Source organism: Talaromyces stipitatus, genomic scaffold (genome assembly GCF_000003125.1).
Source record: "Talaromyces stipitatus ATCC 10500 scf_1105507295555 genomic scaffold, whole genome shotgun sequence".
Lineage (NCBI taxonomy): Eukaryota > Fungi > Ascomycota > Eurotiomycetes > Eurotiales > Trichocomaceae > Talaromyces > Talaromyces stipitatus.
The window spans coordinates 4,329,614-4,346,176 of record NW_002990116.1 but is presented as its reverse complement, the minus strand read 5'-3'; the positions used below and the strand labels follow the sequence as shown (position 1 = coordinate 4,346,176).

At 43.9% G+C, this 16,563-nt stretch overlaps 6 protein-coding genes across 6 annotated transcripts, besides 10 other annotated features; 1 reads left to right on the top strand and 5 right to left on the bottom strand.

Annotated features, from left to right (window-relative positions):
* Nucleotides 1–1,224: part of a mobile genetic element that runs on past the window's edge.
* TSTA_127080 (uncharacterized protein) lies at nucleotides 1,108–1,369 on the bottom strand (the record flags this gene model as incomplete). The annotated part of the gene is made up of 2 exons (XM_002482947.1): nucleotides 1,108–1,289; nucleotides 1,339–1,369. 2 exons carry the CDS (start codon nucleotides 1,367–1,369, stop codon nucleotides 1,108–1,110), a joined length of 213 nt encoding a protein of 70 aa, XP_002482992.1.
* Nucleotides 1,370–3,175: 1,806 nt separating this feature from the next.
* Nucleotides 3,176–3,783, top strand: TSTA_127070 (uncharacterized protein; the record flags this gene model as incomplete). Its single annotated transcript, XM_002482946.1, has 2 exons — nucleotides 3,176–3,536; nucleotides 3,569–3,783. 2 exons carry the CDS (start codon nucleotides 3,176–3,178, stop codon nucleotides 3,781–3,783), a joined length of 576 nt encoding a protein of 191 aa, XP_002482991.1.
* Nucleotides 3,183–3,560: a mobile genetic element.
* Nucleotides 3,784–3,977: 194 nt separating the features above from the next.
* TSTA_127060 (uncharacterized protein) lies at nucleotides 3,978–4,406 on the bottom strand (the record flags this gene model as incomplete). The annotated part of the gene is made up of 2 exons (XM_002482945.1): nucleotides 3,978–4,142; nucleotides 4,212–4,406. 2 exons carry the CDS (start codon nucleotides 4,404–4,406, stop codon nucleotides 3,978–3,980), a joined length of 360 nt encoding a protein of 119 aa, XP_002482990.1.
* Nucleotides 4,305–4,583: a mobile genetic element.
* On the bottom strand, nucleotides 4,446–4,708 carry TSTA_127050 (uncharacterized protein; the record flags this gene model as incomplete). Its single annotated transcript, XM_002482944.1, has 2 exons — nucleotides 4,446–4,600; nucleotides 4,651–4,708. 2 exons carry the CDS (start codon nucleotides 4,706–4,708, stop codon nucleotides 4,446–4,448), a joined length of 213 nt encoding a protein of 70 aa, XP_002482989.1.
* Nucleotides 4,655–5,413: a mobile genetic element.
* Nucleotides 5,348–6,058, bottom strand: TSTA_127040 (uncharacterized protein; the record flags this gene model as incomplete). Its single annotated transcript, XM_002482943.1, has 3 exons — nucleotides 5,348–5,413; nucleotides 5,489–5,557; nucleotides 5,660–6,058. The coding sequence occupies 3 exons, from the start codon at nucleotides 6,056–6,058 to the stop codon at nucleotides 5,348–5,350; spliced, it is 534 nt and encodes a 177-aa protein (XP_002482988.1).
* Nucleotides 5,594–6,151: a mobile genetic element.
* A 2,307-nt stretch (nucleotides 6,152–8,458) lies between these two features.
* Nucleotides 8,459–8,489: a microsatellite.
* Nucleotides 8,490–10,464: 1,975 nt separating this feature from the next.
* Nucleotides 10,465–10,587: a mobile genetic element.
* Nucleotides 10,588–12,267: 1,680 nt separating this feature from the next.
* Nucleotides 12,268–12,300: a microsatellite.
* A 218-nt stretch (nucleotides 12,301–12,518) lies between these two features.
* Nucleotides 12,519–16,528, bottom strand: TSTA_127030 (reverse transcriptase, putative; the record flags this gene model as incomplete). The annotated part of the gene is made up of 3 exons (XM_002482942.1): nucleotides 12,519–15,581; nucleotides 15,627–15,777; nucleotides 15,840–16,528. 3 exons carry the CDS (start codon nucleotides 16,526–16,528, stop codon nucleotides 12,672–12,674), a joined length of 3,750 nt encoding a protein of 1,249 aa, XP_002482987.1. The 3' UTR covers nucleotides 12,519–12,671.
* Nucleotides 12,735–15,794: a mobile genetic element.
* Nucleotides 15,815–16,489: a mobile genetic element.
* Nucleotides 16,529–16,563: the final 35 nt, after the last annotated feature.

Sequence of the window (16,563 nt, the reverse complement as noted above, 5' to 3'; positions counted from 1 at the left end):
CTTGCACCTATATACCTTTAAATGAGCAAGTTGAGGTTTCTAATCTTGCATGTAAATACCAGTCGATAGGGCAATATAGGTGTGAAAAGTGTTATACAGTATCTTCTAGTTATTGAAATAGCAAGGACTCTAATTATAGAGATATATGCTAGTGCGGTATATCTCTAGCTATAAGTCTGGTAGAAGCCTCGCTCCATCTCATATGCTTCTTTCCTTATCTTTTATTGTTTGTCCTGCACATTCTCTGCCACCATTTTGATCCTGATTATACGCAGTTGAAGGTATGAGCTTGACGTGTTATTCTTGTACGAGCCAGTCCCTTACTAACTGCTAATTATTATATATCTTGTTGTTAAGCTCAACACGCAGAGGAGTAATATAGTAATACTTCCTGAGGTATTCCCAGAACTACTTCAGTGTTTCTAGGATTTCAGTGCCTTTATAAGAATTCATATAGAAGTCCTATATAAGACCACTGTATTAGTTAATGATAAGAAGCAATATCTTTTCTTTGTGCATCATGCTTTTATGGAAATCATAGAAATTGAGTACAAGATCCATATCTGGTCAGCCTATTAGTTTTCTAGGCTCTTATTAGATAATACAGTGCGCTTTTAATCTTGCATATGAGTCACATTCCACAGTTTTCAGTCCTTTATTGAATCTGGATATCCTAACTCCTTTTGCTAATATTGATAGGTGTTGAAGCGCTTCAGGTCCAGGATGACTAAAACGAGCATGCTAGCGTGCAGCGTCAGTAGTTTATTCTTTTCTCTCTATTTAGGAGTTAAATTTATGACGTCGTATAGTAAAGCCTGCTTTCACCATAGGATAATCATTAGCAATATACTTAAGAACAAACTGACCTTCTTTCTCTTTCATGTAGGCAATAACATTATTCTTAGCATCTCAGAGACAGTTGTATCCCTTCTGTGTATCCCACTAGATATCTTGTTTTTTTAACTAGTGGAAAGACATAAGATTTGCCACAAAGTCTTTGCAATATATAACACCATATAACTATAGAATCTGTAGCTTTCTATCAATTCTATGAACTTTAATATTAACTTCTCTATATCTAAGTACTAGAACTTAGTATATTCTAGCCTATAAGAAGTTACTAGGAGTTGCTCTCTTAAAGTTAACAAAACGTTCTTTCTTATTAAATACATAAATTAATGATCCGGAGTCTAATAAAGTAGAGTGCTTTAGAGAATAATTATTGATTAACAGGGCAGCCAGTTCTTTTTCCATTTTCATAAAATACATTGCCTTGCATCTGCTAACTGCTAATCGCTTACATCACTGTGGACTTGCTATTTAGTCATCAAATGATACTTTCTTTGGATAAGGGGTAGGTGCTCTTCATCTTTGAGCTGGTTCTCAAGAGTTCTATCGCTGAGGTTGTTCCTGGGACTGAGATCTATCTTATCTACGAGGAGGGGCTCTTTTCTTTCCTAAAAGGAGTCGTTTTACTTCCTAGGTAAGTAGTGAGTCTGCTTCTAGGAATCTATTGATTCTTCTTATAAGCTAATCCTGCTTATTCTATCCTAGTGATGCAAGGTGAGGGAAGAGGTAGAAGCAACCCTAGATTATATGTAATCCTCCATATCCAGCGCAGTGTTACCTGGAGTTAGAATTCTTTATAGAGTCATAATCTCTCTTCCAGGAATAGTCTGTGGAATAAGATTGTGACTTTCCTTATTGGTCAGGCGATATATTTGTTTGCCTGCTGCGGTATTAAGTTTCTTTAGTTAAAATGTTATCTCCTTCTTACTGGTGAGTAGCAAAGAATCCCTTAGCTACACAAGATATTAATTATGGCCTTTTGTTAATCTTAGTGATTAGATGTTGGAAGTATCATGACATGTCTCTATATATGAGTGTATTGTCATCTAGTTTCTTCTTAATGTTATGCTCAAGGATTGTTACCCATACTGGATCAAGTGATTGAATGGCCTCAATAAAGTGAGTTGATTAATCTTCTTTGTTAAGGGCAAAGGTCATGGATTTCCCTTTCCCTTTATTTATTAGTTGTTCCCATTTATTGATCCAGGTATCTAGATCCTTGGTCCTAGTAGTGAGGGCTTTCATATACTGATCGTATGCCTCATGAATTAATCTCTTGATCTCTCATGATCCTGGATTAAGGGCAGTTTTGAGATTGTTGTATGCCTTTACCCAGTCGTGGGTAACTGACACATGAGACTCAAGATAAATTACACTGACTGAGTCTCTTATCCAGGTAAAAGTTTATTTAATATCCTTATGCTGGATTTCATATTGGTGCATCACTTACAAGTATTCTTTTATTTTTGCGTTGTATCGTCTCTCAGCTCGCGATTCATTGTGTATACGTGATGCTTCTATAATGAGTGCCGCATGTTCTAGGTTCATATTATCTCTGTCTTTAGTATTGGAAGAGGCTTGGGTTCCTCCTTTAACTTTAGATGTGTTGGTTCTCTGGGTGGAGGCTAGATTTGTCTGGCAGCGAGTTCCTTGATAAGGGCTATCTCCAGGAGCCTGGTCTAGCTAAGTTAGTTGTACAAAGTCGTTATAAAACAGCTGATCAGGTTCTAAGATGGGTTCTTCAATTCCCATGAGAATGTTGTGTAGCTTTTGGGATCGGGCTAGGTTTTGGAGGGCCTCATCCCACTTATCCCAGTCCGCTGGGGAGTTAAGTGTGCACTTTGAAGCTGAGTTGGACGTCATATTGGGAATAACTTTAAAAGAGATCCGGTAGGGGTACTCAGACTCTTAATTATTGGATTATTACTAATCTATGGGGGCAGATTTGGTAATAATTCCTAGCTTTGCTATGTGGAAAGTGTTCATATTGGAAGTAGAATTAACAAGCAAAATTGTATGTATTCCCCCCCTCCCTTTTTCTAAGAATTAAGGGTGATTCTATGTCTTTATATATTCCAATGCGGCCTCAGAGAAGTAAGGGAAATAACAACAGGAATTTCAGCTAAGGCAAAGCGAAGAATCCAAGTCACAAACATGAAACTATACAGGTTTGACTACTGTAGTTGATTGGTATCAAGGGGCATTTTGGCGATGTGCACTTTCTTAATTAGGGTCAGAGGTATCGTCCTGTCGACACCTAGTTATCTAACAATATCCTTCGACGGATCATACGACACCTGGGCCTCCTACGCGACAACCGATCTCGATGGCGTGTACGACTACAGTGGGTGCCAGGCCACGAAGGGGTCCCAGGCAACAAGAAAGCAGACCAGCTGGCAAAGCTGGCTGCAGTCGAGGCGACACAGCGTACACAGGAGAACGCCCGCATAGCCAGGATCAGCGCACCCAATCAGACTACACCACACGCCGCACGAATGTCGTATATTCCAAATCAGTCAACTATCCTTATGGCAGTGTGTCGCCAGAGGCTACATGCAGGCTTTACAAAGAGGTGGAAGGAACAGTGGGAGCATGCCAACTATGGATGGCATCTCTATTGGATAATCAAAGCACCAACAAAGATGGTATTGCAGCTGCACGAGGGATTATGACGGGCTTGGAGTTTAGTGTTAATCCAACTACAAATAGGTAAATCTAGACCTCTGCAAGTCCCATGGGACTGGCCCAATGGGACTGTCCATGGGCGTCCATGGGCGCCCCATGGGACTGAAGCCTGTGTCCATGGGCGGGCGGTACCCTGCTGTCCATGGGCAGGATTTCCATGGGACTGTCCATGGGACTGCAAACAGTGCAAACATAGACGAATCCGCTGTTTACATAATTTATGCCAAACTAGTCCGTATTTTTAAGTAACAGTATGAAATCAATACAAGTAATACCGCCGCGCTTTTCTTACTTATTGATTCACTACAGTCTACAGAAGTGTCGGACAGTCAGTAGGTGTAGATTATGTTCTTAGAATCGCAAGTTCGCAACCAAGAATCACAAGATTCATAACTGTTATATAACATTTATATCTAGAGCAGTAGAGCTATATATTACTATTATTAGTAATAGTCAAAGCCATCATCTTTTCTTCCTAACCATGCCCATACTCTTCGTGATGCTTGATCGCCGGTTCCTGGAAGTGCTTTATCATCGGTGTGTTTCTCTACTAAGATTATCCTTCTCTTTCTGAGTGCATGCTTACTGGGTTGTGGTAACGTGTTACCCTTCTTATTTATCATAGTAGGGTTAGAAACTGTTGTTACCTTCTCTACTACTTTAGTTAGCTAAATCACTTCCTCGCCATTATTTTCCTCGCTATCATTTTCCTCACTATCACTTTCTTCATAATTACTAATAGGATTAGGTACAATGTCTTGAAACTCAGCCTCTTGAGCCTCATCTTTTTGCTGTCGATCTTCTAGTGGAATATCAATATCCTCTCTATTATCCTCCACTTTGATATCGAACTTGGAAATACACCAGAACATCATTAGATCCTGAATTGTAGTAGAGTTCAGAGATCCTCGTTAATAGTGGTAGATATCTCGAGCGGAGTTGAAGAGTCGTTCAACTCCTGCACCTGTAGTAGGAATTAAGAAAATATCCCGAGCGACTCTAGCAAGTGTAGGATACTCATCCTCTATCTCTTTCCAGAAATCACATGGTTTCTTCTTCACAGTCCCTAAATAACAGATGTTAATATATAGTAGAAGTACCGAATCATAGACTTACCACTATCAAGATATTCTTGGAGCTCATTTGTAGTAGCCTTTGCCAGTGTCTGTGTCATTCGGCGCGACCCACAGTCAAATAGCCTTTCAATTTTATCGACTCTTGAAGCAGACAATATGTTTAGCAAAGAGACCTGTGATTGTGACTAGTCTTTAGAGTAATACTCAAGATAATCCTTTAGAAAATCATGGTATATCTAGCGCCACTCAAAATCATTATCTGCCCATTCTGATGTTGAAAAGAACTGTAATTTATACTGTAGAGCAAGGATTATTCCAATCGCATAGAGATTACTATGGATCTCCTGTATATCATTATAATAAGCTTTCAGCTTTTCTATACCAGCATTGAGTGCAGTAAGCATTTCTTGCTTCTAGGGTACTCGCTTCCATCGAAGCTGGCGCATTGAGCTCTCAAAGTGATCGAAGAGTAGATTGTATACTCAAAAGATGTTATGGACTGTTACATCTTTGACCTTTGAAAGTGCTGTAGTCCACTGGTAAAAGGGATGAGTAATACAGATCAAGTAGTTAACCTAACGCCATTCCTTTGTATTGAGTTGAAATTGTGTATGATTATGCTTAATATAGTATCTGTCAAAAATTACTTGAAGATGTTTCGCATGATGCAATATCAAGAATGTAGAGTTCCATCATGTTCTCATATCTTGTATTAGTACTAGCTTTGGTTCTTTAGCTTAGAAGCTGAGGAATGCTGTGCATCTTTGGGGGCTAGTATTAATAAAAACAGCCAAGCCACGTATCTAGATAATATATTAGATAAGATTGATAAATAGCTTGGGATAATATTTAAAATTGGCTCACGACACTGTACTTACTTTGGCTAGTGTATAACTGATGCCCTTTTCTCTCTGGATTTGCCGTAGTCGCTCTGCTTCTTCATCTGACTAGGCTCGGTCCAGATTATTATTTTTTGGATTCACTTTCATAAGGCATAACAAGTCCTTGAGACTAAGTTAGATAACATGAGCCAGACAGGGTATACGTACAAGACAAAGCTCCTCTAGGATATCTAGGGACTCGATTGCGTCATTGAACACCCATAGTAGGGTTTTGTTATTCGAAGCATTGTCAGTTGTCAATGCTAGTACACGGTCAACTAAGTCATGTTGCTGAAGTGTCTCTAATAAAACCGCACTAAGATTTATACTGGTATGCCAATCATAGAGAGGCTCAAACCCTAGAAGAATCTCACAATACTGCCAATTCTTATCGATAAAATATCCAGTTATTGCCATAAATGCTTGCTGGAAAGGTGAAGTCCAACAATCAAGAGCTACTAAGATCTTTGCACCAGGTGGGAGATAGGACAGAATTTCTGCTTGTCTCCTCTTGACTTGAAGTCCAAGCTGACGCCAAGCGGTAGTTGGCAAGAGTAGATTCAGCATAGTGGGAGCCAGACGGGTATATTGAATCAGATTGATAAGGCCTTTGTGTGCGAGAAATTAAAATAGGAGGTGTGAATTCGCAATCAGTTTAATTTGAGTTTGAGTCTAATCTTCGTCATTGAATACTTTTATTGTCTTGGTTGGTCGATGAGCCTATGATAGTGTAAATCAGCATCATGAAATCAAGTAGAAGTCAGATTATTTACTGCAAATTAGAGGGATTCTTAGATGTTCTGTTGCTGAGTAGTATCAAATGCTGCTTTCACACACTTTGCTCTACTTAAATGTCGTTTTATAGAATTTGTACCATTTGATGTCTTCTGTGGATGAGGAAGGATCTTCCTGCATCGTTTACACATGACTTGAGGGTTTTCTATTAGATGATTAGCTACCTGGTTATAATTGTTCTAGCATGATGACTGTTTTTTGGCCTCCCAATTGATTTTTTTGTTTAGATAGCACTTTAGAAATTATATCCCCATCCACTAACTGATAAAATCATCCTTATTCATTTCAGATTAAAGAACCCAGGACTTTCTTCTATCAGGCCCTACCAGTTGTAACAATTCGGGAATAGGAGGGCCTGTGTCGGTCGTAGATAGAAAGGACTTAAAGGAGATTGCTAGTTAATCTTGTGCAAGAGAGGTAGCGGGCGTTGTCATAGAATATGATGTAAAATTGTCAGGAATATTACTCCCAAGAAATGACGAGGGACCGGCATCTGAAAATCAAGAAAGTTGAGACATTGTGAGTTTGAGGCAGACTGCTGGTACTGCTCTAGGTAAAGCATCACCTACATAATAAATCAAATAGTTTTTAAATCTCTGACTCTGAATCTTATATGTATATACTATGGCTTTCATCAACTAGCTCTAAGTCTTGACTCTTCACTCTTTAGTATTAGCGTTAGGGGCAACACGTCAGACGTGTTGTTATGATTCACTTGACTATGTGATACACTGTATTCATTGGCTCATACTAATAACTCCCACGGGAGTCCCGTGGGAGTCCCATGGAAATCCTATAGGAGTCCCAAGTCCCATCAATACAGGGTCTAGACAATCCCCCGGGAAGAAAGTCAGATTTTTATCAATTTTAGTGGTTATCCTATGAACAAAAAACAACATTATTGTAGCTTTACTATGACTAGAGACTGTCAGAGTAGCAATTTAAGATTCTGGCAGCTTTAAACAATCGTACTATAGATTCTTTAGGATCCATTTAGCGCAAAGACTGACAAGAATACATTGATGATATATTTCCGTGAGAGTTGTATACTGGATATATATATTTCTAGAAGGACTAGCTGGAATCTAGAGCTAAATCAATTGGCTATCGAAGTTCTACTCGGTGTACGGTGTACCCCATCTACTCTGTGCGCTCTAGAGTCTGTACTCTGTGCGTGCTGTATACTCTATCTGCTCAGTGCTGAGTGCTCTATCACTTAGCACTCTGTAAGTCTATGTGCCATTGTGCTCACTCGTGAGTCGTAACTCTGCATACTCCGCTCACTCTGATTTGAGTGTTTAGAATATGAGATATGTTACGGGTATAATACATATGTAAATAACAGCTAATGCCGGGAGTTAGTCAGCACTTTATGCGGCCGAAACAGGTAATGCCCCACAGGTTTATGCAAATTCAGGCAGAAAGTTGGTAGCCTTGGGAGTCCCATGGGAATCCCATGGGACTCCCATGGACGGGCGGGACTTTTTACTAGTCCCATGGGACTTGCAGAGGTCTAGGTAAATCAGTGCTACGCAGCTTTCTAGCGAGTGTATGGATTGAAGACTCACCTCAATGCGAATGTGGCCTTGGGGATCAGGATATGGCCCACGTCCTCATACGGTGTCCTACCCATATAAACCTGCGTATGGAGACTCTCTGGAAAGAAGCACGCGAAACAGATTATCGGAAGCTCCTTAGCGAACCTCAGTGGGTTCAGCAGAGTATTGAATTTATGATGTGGACTGGTCTATTGACGCAGTTCCATCACGTAACCCCCTTAACAACCACGCGCTCATAGTGAGTGCGACACTACCCTGATGAAGAGTAACCACGTTGATTCGGCTCGGACGGATCAGCCACTTGACACGTTTAGAAATAGAACCGGGAACCAAAACATAAATATCACGTCACCCCGCACCGAGATCCTTCACTCTTTTTGTATATATACACATTTCCTTTGTTGGTTCGGCGTTCTCTTCGCTCGTTATCTGTTGTTGGTGGTCTTCGGATCTGGATACGGATACGTGTCGAGACTTTCGCGTGGAGTTGACTAAGTCAGCGCTAAGCCGGAAGCGTCTTGGCACGTTGACGTTGATTTATGCTTTTATACGGTAGTACGCCCGCTGCCCAATTAGAAGGCGCCGCCTGCCACTAGGCTTAGATGCGTGTATGAATCAATCAATCAATCAATCAATCAATCAATGTAGTTCTATGAAGAAGATACAAGCCCCTCCGTCATTAAATTGGATGGATATCAAGAACGGATGTTGTGTCCTTAATAGAGGAGCACCAAACCATTGCGCGTGATCTGTCCTATATCTCTGAATATAAGCGATACCACTGCTCCTCTGCGTCTGTGTATGCTAAACTAAGAATCTTCAACTTGTCATCATCTGCTTGTTCATAACCATACTCCCTAGTAATATCGTCCTCAATGTGGATCTAGTGCATAGTAAGAGAGGCAAACAATTGGTCTAGATCGCTGAAATCCTTTTTTAGCTCCCCTTTCAGCTCCTGGATTTAATCATTTAAAGCGGTATGCTAATCAGAAACGCTGTCCAGTCCCTCTTGGACCTTTGCTCGTATGGCCTTCGCCTTTTTGGATACAGCCCGCTGACGATGTTTACCCTTATAGATTGGGTTAATTAGGCCGCTCGGTTCCCAGTGTCTCGTGGGCTGTGCAGGATCTAGTTTGAGGTCAGTGTGGCTCTAGAGAGAATACAGGAGTTGGCTCACCTCCAGCTTGGCCACTAGCTTGACACACATACACACCATAATACGGTATTTAAGGCGGGTGTTGCACCATCACTGCGCGCAGGCGGCGTTCCTCGGCAATATTTTGTTGGGCTTTTGACCAACTAGACCAAAAAGCTGCGCGCATACTAGATGATCTAGTATGGATGTAAATAGCTGGCAAAGGTGATATGTGATGTGAGGTGATATTCCCAACATATTTTCATCTCCAAGACGGTAAGAAGAGGGTGAAGTGATAGACATCCCACGGTCAGTGTTCTGTTAGAGTTGAGTATTGTCACTGGATTGTCTGAGTTCAGGGGCGCTAAATCACGGTTAGTCAAACAGAACTAGGCCATAATCAATCACAACTCACCGCAGGGTATGTAGTGGGATAACGGAAATGAGAGAGGTAGAGAGAAGGAAAAGGCTATCCCTGGCCTGATATCATGTGCGTGTAGTGCCCCGTTGCCCTAACCCTATAATGATGACTAAGGCACTGCTCAAACCACGCTAAACTATTTTGGGAAGGTCCGCTAGAAGATGGTGGTGATTTCCATCATTAGGTCTCACTCAAGATGGTTGTCGGATTGGTAGGTTTATTCTAGGCCAATCCTGAAGAGAGTTTTACTGGGATCTAAAGAAAATAAGTAACTAGCAAGATTGTATGTATTGAGTTCTCTGCTTCTCTAATACATCAGGTTCAATGCTGGATCTTTTATAGACACTTTTGGCAGGGTCATTTGTGAGCTATCATGAGGGGTAAACTTTGAGGGCTGTATCGAGCCCTGATAAGAAGATGACTCCTTATTTGCTGAAGTGTAGGTAGCTTGAGGTGACTAGATGACCTGATCAAATAGCCTATCTTCTACATCGCTGGATATCCTGGTTATCTGACAACAGTGTCTACGAAGCGTGCACAATTTTATCATATGTCCTTAAACAGTGACTCAACTAATTAAAAAATGTAGCAATTGATATAACACAGATCGAGATAAAATTAAGAAGGTATCTCACGTATTGAATTTGGGATAGCGCCACCATTCTACCACAAGTTCACAGCTCCTGCAACTGAGGCGTTCAACATTGAGAACGTACTCTACTCTGACGTTCCATTTGGCCAATTCTCTATATTGATTGCTAACTCTAAGACGTCGACGTCTCTGTGGGAACTGGTTGTAAGCTTCCTACACCGCATTAGTGATAACTGATTAATGATACGATTAAAATCACCTTGATGGATGACTGATGCGGTATTTACTTGAAAGGCGAGACAAGGCCTTCACGGAATGGTGTCTGATCAGCCATGATGATATCCAAGGGGTGCCAAATCACTACCTTTGCAGCTTAATAGCAATCGATTCTAGCTCCAGGGGAACTGGTTCAATGTATGTTCAATCAGCATATGTTTCAGAGACAAAGACACCTTGCAATGATGGTGATATCGCTGCTTGATCTGCCTGTTCATTTCCCTTGATTCCTGAGTGGTCTGGAACCCACTGTATTGTCACTGGTTGGCCTCTTGAGGCTAGTTTCTCAATTGCGCTGTAAGCCCTGAGAACAAGGGCTTGCCCATGTCACGGTTCCAACCCCAAGGTCTGTCTTGGGCAGCGACACCGCCAAGCAGGCAAAGGCGGTGAGGGTTTACGACACCAAGGACACCTCTGAGGATATTTGTTCTATGAGTTTCACATCTTGGGAATAGCTTCACTAAAGGCTTTTGTCGGAACGTGAATATCAAACCTAGCGCGTTTCGGTACTGGATATCAGTTAGTCCAACGCGGCACGTGCGTGCCGCGTTTATATGTAGCTAGTTATCCCCCGTTCCCCTTACTCTTGGGGGGCAGTCATCAATATCAGGAATTCCATACCATATTGATCAGGCTCGTCAGCTCGTCGGAATAGCTGTTCTACGTGACTAGTGCTAGCGACCTAGACGTAGATAAACCGACAATTGTATAAGCTTTCTGGATTGGTCGTCGTTGAGCAATCGTTGATTATCGTAATGTGCCTCTTTTGAGCTCGCAACGCCTTAGTATCTTCTTGAGAGCGTAGTTCGATGAAGACCATACATTTTTGTGACTAAACAGAAATGTCGGTATAGCAATCTTGCCTATCTCGGCGCGGGAATGGGATATAGTTTATCCGTGCGCTATAACGTACAAAGGATAACTACTGTTAGATTGTATGAAACAATCTCTAGCGGTTTATCTCAACGTATCAAATTATGTATGCACAAGATGTGTGAATCCTTGATCCTTGTTGTTCTTGTTCTTGTGTCTAAGTACAGTCAAGGTGGAAGATATCTTTTACCCCCTATTCGGTGGATCAGTGTGTGGCTCGCTATTATTGGCTGACAAATCTCCTCTATCTGATTGGTTGAATCAGCTTAGCTAATCCAACAACTACACCTCACCACCCGCATCCCCCTAGTTCTTGTCAGATAATCCGGCTTTCAAACGAGGCAGAAAGATCGACTGTTCAATCTTACAGGTCTAAAAGGCACCTTTAGGCATATATCTGGGCACCTAGATTTCAGCCCAATATTTACCCCTCCTGATAGCTCACAAATCACCCCGCCAAAGGTGTCTATAAAGGACCCGGCTTTAAAGACTTGAAAGACAGACACAGAACAAAAGACATACAATCTTGCTAGTCACTTCTTTTCTTTGATCCTAGAAAAACACTCTTCAGGATTGGCCTGGAATAAACCGACCAATCCGACAATAATAAGAAGTTAGAGTTGAGAATTTCTATGTATTGATGCACACTCTCTAATACAAAACTTGTCAGGAATGTTGACCTCTTTTATATGTGAGGTCCTGTACAAACTAGATCATGAGATGACATCCAGTCGAACCTTCTAGATATAGCCATATAGAGCTGATTGGATGTCTATATCTCGTCAGTATGTGAACCTAGTTCTCGAAATTTCTTCATGTTAGTAGTATGATGGATTCCCAATTAGGGATAGCGTATTGCGTTCCAACACCCAACCTTAATCACGTGATCTCTGTCCGGACCTCTAAGTCAGCAAATCTCACCATCTTCTGTATAGCCTCAGCACCAGCCGTCACATTCAACGTCAAAATGCAATTGGTAAGCCAAACCTCGGAGTCCTTCTATCCACCCATATTGTAATCCTGAGGCCACCTCTGGGAGACGACCGTGAAGAACATGGAGACTCCACTTCACGCTACATAACCCTTTTCTCAATTCGAAATCTTAAGGTAGCAAACCTCAAGTAATGATTGATTGATTGATTGATTGATTGATTGATTCATACACGCATCTAAGCCTAGTGGCCGGCGGCGCCTTCTAATTGGGCAGCGGGCGTACTACCGTATAAAAGCATAAATCAACGTCAACGTGCCAAGACGCTTCCGGCTTGACGCTGACTTAGTCAACTCCACGCGAAAGTCTCGACACGTATCCGTATCCAGATCCGAAGACCACCAACAACAGATAACGAGCGAACAGAACGCCGAACCAACAAAGGAAATGTGTATATATACAAAATGAGTGAAGGATCTCGGTGCGGGGTGACGTGATATTTATGTTTTGGTGCCCGGTTCTATTTCCAAACGTGTCAAGTGGCTGATCCGTCCAAGCCGAATCAACATGGTTACTCTTCATCAGGGTAGTGTCGCACTCACTGTGAGCGCGTGGTTGTTAAGGGGGTTACGTGATGGAACTGCGTCAATAGACCAGTCCGCATTATAAATTCAATACTCTGCCGAACCCACTGAGGTTCGCTAAGGAGCTTCCGATAATCTGTTTCGCGTGCTTCTTTCCAGAGAGTCTCCATACGCAGGTTTATATGGGTAGGACACCGTATGAGGACGTGGGCCGTATCCTGATCCCCAAGGCCACATTCGCATTGAGGTGAGTCTTCAATCCGTACACTCGCTAGGAAGCTGCGTAGCGCTGATTTACCTGTTTGTAGTTGGATTAACACTGAACTCCAAGCCCGTCGTAATCCCTCGTGCAGCTGCAACACCATCTTTGTTGGTGCTTTGATTATCCGATAGAGATGCCGTCCATGGTTGGCATGCTCCCACTGTTCCTTCCACCTCTTTGCAAAGCCTGCATGTAGCCTCTGGCGACACACTGCCATAAGGATAGTTGACTGATTTGGAATATACGACATTCGTGCGGCGTGTGGTGTAGTCTGATTGGGTGCGCTGATCCTGGCTATGTGGGCGTTCTCCTGTGTACGCCGTGTCGCCTCGACTGCAGCCAACTTTGCCAGCTGGTCTGCTTTCTCGTTGCCTGGGACCCCTTCGTGGCCTGGCACCCACTGTAGTCGTACACGCCATCGAGATCGGTTGTCGCGTAGGAGGCCCAGGTGTCGTACGATCCGTCGAAGGATATACTGCCCAGAGGACCGCCCTGGCTGGCACGTGGCGCGTATTGCGGCTTGATTATCTGTGTAGATTGTGGCTTCGTGTGGGTTGTCGTCGCATGGCTGGCTTCGGAGTAGGATTTCCAATGCCGCATCGATTCCCTCCAGTTCCCCTGCATAAACAGTATGTGTGTCAGATGAGCCTACTGGCTTATAAGCCTGTCCTATTGATGAGTAGACCGCTGCCCCAATCCCATTGTCAAAGCCGCTCCCATCGGTAAAGAACTGTATTGTTGTATCTGTTCCTGAGATTGCTTCAATAGCCTTGATAGCCTCCTCACGGGTATCGTCAATCCTTGCTTCTGGTGGCTCCCACCACGGTGGCACTACAAAGGGGTAGATTGTCTCGATGCGTTGGCTAGTATCACTCCCCAGTTTGCGGTCGATGGCTGTTTCCAATCGATGAAGTGGCGACGTGTATGGGTCGTTACAGTGGGCTTGGCCACGTATTTGGTAAAGCGTAGATCGAAGTGGTGAGGTCATGATCCGCAGGCAGGCCTCCTCAGCCAGCTTTGCGAGCGTGAGCTCTGCAGGTGGTACATGGAGACAGACCTCTAGGGCCTGTCGTGACGTACGTTTGAACGCGCCGGATATCTGGTGAAGAGCCTGATCCTGGATCGATCGGATGGCTTGCTCTGCAGCTCGCTGCGCACCGGTGAACCCTCTTCCACCTCGTATATACCACGTGGAGCACGCGTACATGATCTGTGGTTGGAGGACAGCCGTGTATATCTTCCTTAGATGAACCAGGGGCGTTCCCCATGTCGATCCTGCGATTGAGCTTAATCCCGCCACCAGTTTTGCAGCCTTCTTTCTCATCTCCTGTACGTGCACTTCCCCAGTGAGGTGGGTATCCAGATAAACTCCTAGATATTTGATTGAGTCCGTAGGCTTAATTTCTACTCCCTTGATTATGAGAGGTACATCCAGCCTACCACTCGGCTTAGGCACCATTTGGTGCTTCCGCCAAAAGTGGGTAAGTTGATATTTGGCAGGCGCAAATTTAGAGGCATGTGTCCTCTCCCAGCGCTCTGCAACCTGGTGTACTTTGGTGAGTGTGTGGCAGTTGGCTGCGGCGGAGGTCCCATATGTCATGATGAAGATGTCGTCAATATATCCAAGTACAATCACGTCCGGGCACTCGGCGAGTATCTGCTCAATAAGATCTGCATTAAAGAATAGGAATAGGATTGGTGACAATGGGGAGCCCTGCGGAATGCCTGTATTGACTAGAAATTCCCCCATATTGCCCTCTAGGAGTGTGATTGACGTGCGGCGATTGCTTAGAAAGCTCTCAATCCAGCCAATCAGGTCATCTGGCACCTGGCGCTTTCGTAGGTCGTGTATCAGCCTTATATGATTGACGTTGTCAAAAGCCCCTGCCGCGTCAAGTGCAAGCCCTGAGGCTACTCGTGAGCCCTCTCTCCACGCACTATGGGTCTCTTCTAGTAAGAGATGGATTGCTAGTTCGCATGAGCGGCCGCGACGTCCTCCAATATGTTGCTTTGGTAAAAGATTATATTGCTCCACTAGATAGCTGAGACGTCTGGCTAACACTGATTCTAGTGCTTTGCCAATCGTGCTCAGTAACGCTATTGGGCGGTACGCCTTTGGATCAGAGTAATCAGGCTTTCCAGGCTTGCGAAGGATGACTGTTGTCGACTTTCGGAAATGGTCAGGGCAGTATTGTTGACGTAGACATGCATTAAAGAGATTAACGAGATAGGCCTCGATAGTAGGGAGCAGCCTTTGTAGGACCAGATTGGGGATTCCATCTGGCCCTGGTGCTTTGTCGGGCTTCACGTTGGTTACTGCCATTCGGACTTCGTCTAACGTGATTGGTGGCATCGTATACGGTTTGGGATATCTATATTGTGGCCCAATATCTGACAGATCTGCCTCCGGGGGCTCTGGGTGGAGGACCTCTCGGAATAGGGCTGCTTTCTCCTTTGGGGCTGTGTAACTCGTGTTATTGTAGTGTAACGTTGGGGTAAACGTGGCACGTGGTTTGCCCCTATTGCGGACCCAACGGGCAATTCTCCAGAATCCATCTATTGACTCTGTTGCCTGCTCAATTCGTTGGCGATGTAGATCTCGTGCGAGCTCATTGGTGCGCCGTTTCATCTCTTTCCTAGCCTCTGCGTAGTCCTCCCATGCCTGATCTGTATTTATACGACGTGCGTGTCGTCTACACCTAGATACGTGGTGTTTAAGCTTCGCCATCTCTGGGGTGTAGCCCGCTCGTGAGTAGATGCTGATCTGTTTTGTAGGTGTCGCTTGCTCAGCTGCCTGATTGATTGCCTCAACTAGATAGCGGATCGCCTCATTGATCGCCTCATTATCATTGAGCTCCCTTGGGTGCCAATTGTATATGTCCATCAGTTTAAGGAGAGGTCCCAATCTGTTGCATTCCACTGCTTGCGAACCAATGGAGGAACACGTATAGCTGTAAGGTCAAATTGAGTGGAGATTGGGACATGATCTGCTCCGTACCACCACTCTGGCTTGGTGTCGCAGCTCACTACCCGGTTGGCTAGATTGTGCGATGCCCACACCAGATCAATTGTAGATTTGGCGTTAACCCTCTCGTACGTGATCGTGCCTGGTGGCAAGAGCTGCTCGAGCCCATGCTCATCCATAAGATTAATCAATTCGGTGGCCTCCTCGTCAACGTGTCGGTACCGCGGGCCCGCCCACAGCGGGTGATGTCGGTTGAAGTCCCCCAATACAATATGCTGCGCCCTAGGTGCCATGGCGGTTTGCAGGGCGCTAATTACAGATTCCTCGTTGCTATTGACTCCTGGATTGTATACATTGTGAATATGGATGGTTCCATGGGCGGCTGTATGAAGTGTCAATGTGCTCAGATCTCTATTATGGTATTGGACCTCCCATGTGGCTGGATCTAGCCCTCTATTGACGTAGAAACAGACTCGTGGGCGTTTCTTGTATTCTTCCTTGGGTGTGGGCTGCAGTAGGATATGGAAGCTGCCCTTGAGCGCTAGTGAGTATGTTGTTAGTGGGTCGGTATGTTTGTTGATGTAGGGTTCCTGGATAGCCAGGATATCGTAATTTTGCACCTCGCTCTCACCAAAGAGATGCATCTGGACCTCGTCCCGCGATTTCCAGCAGTTAGCCT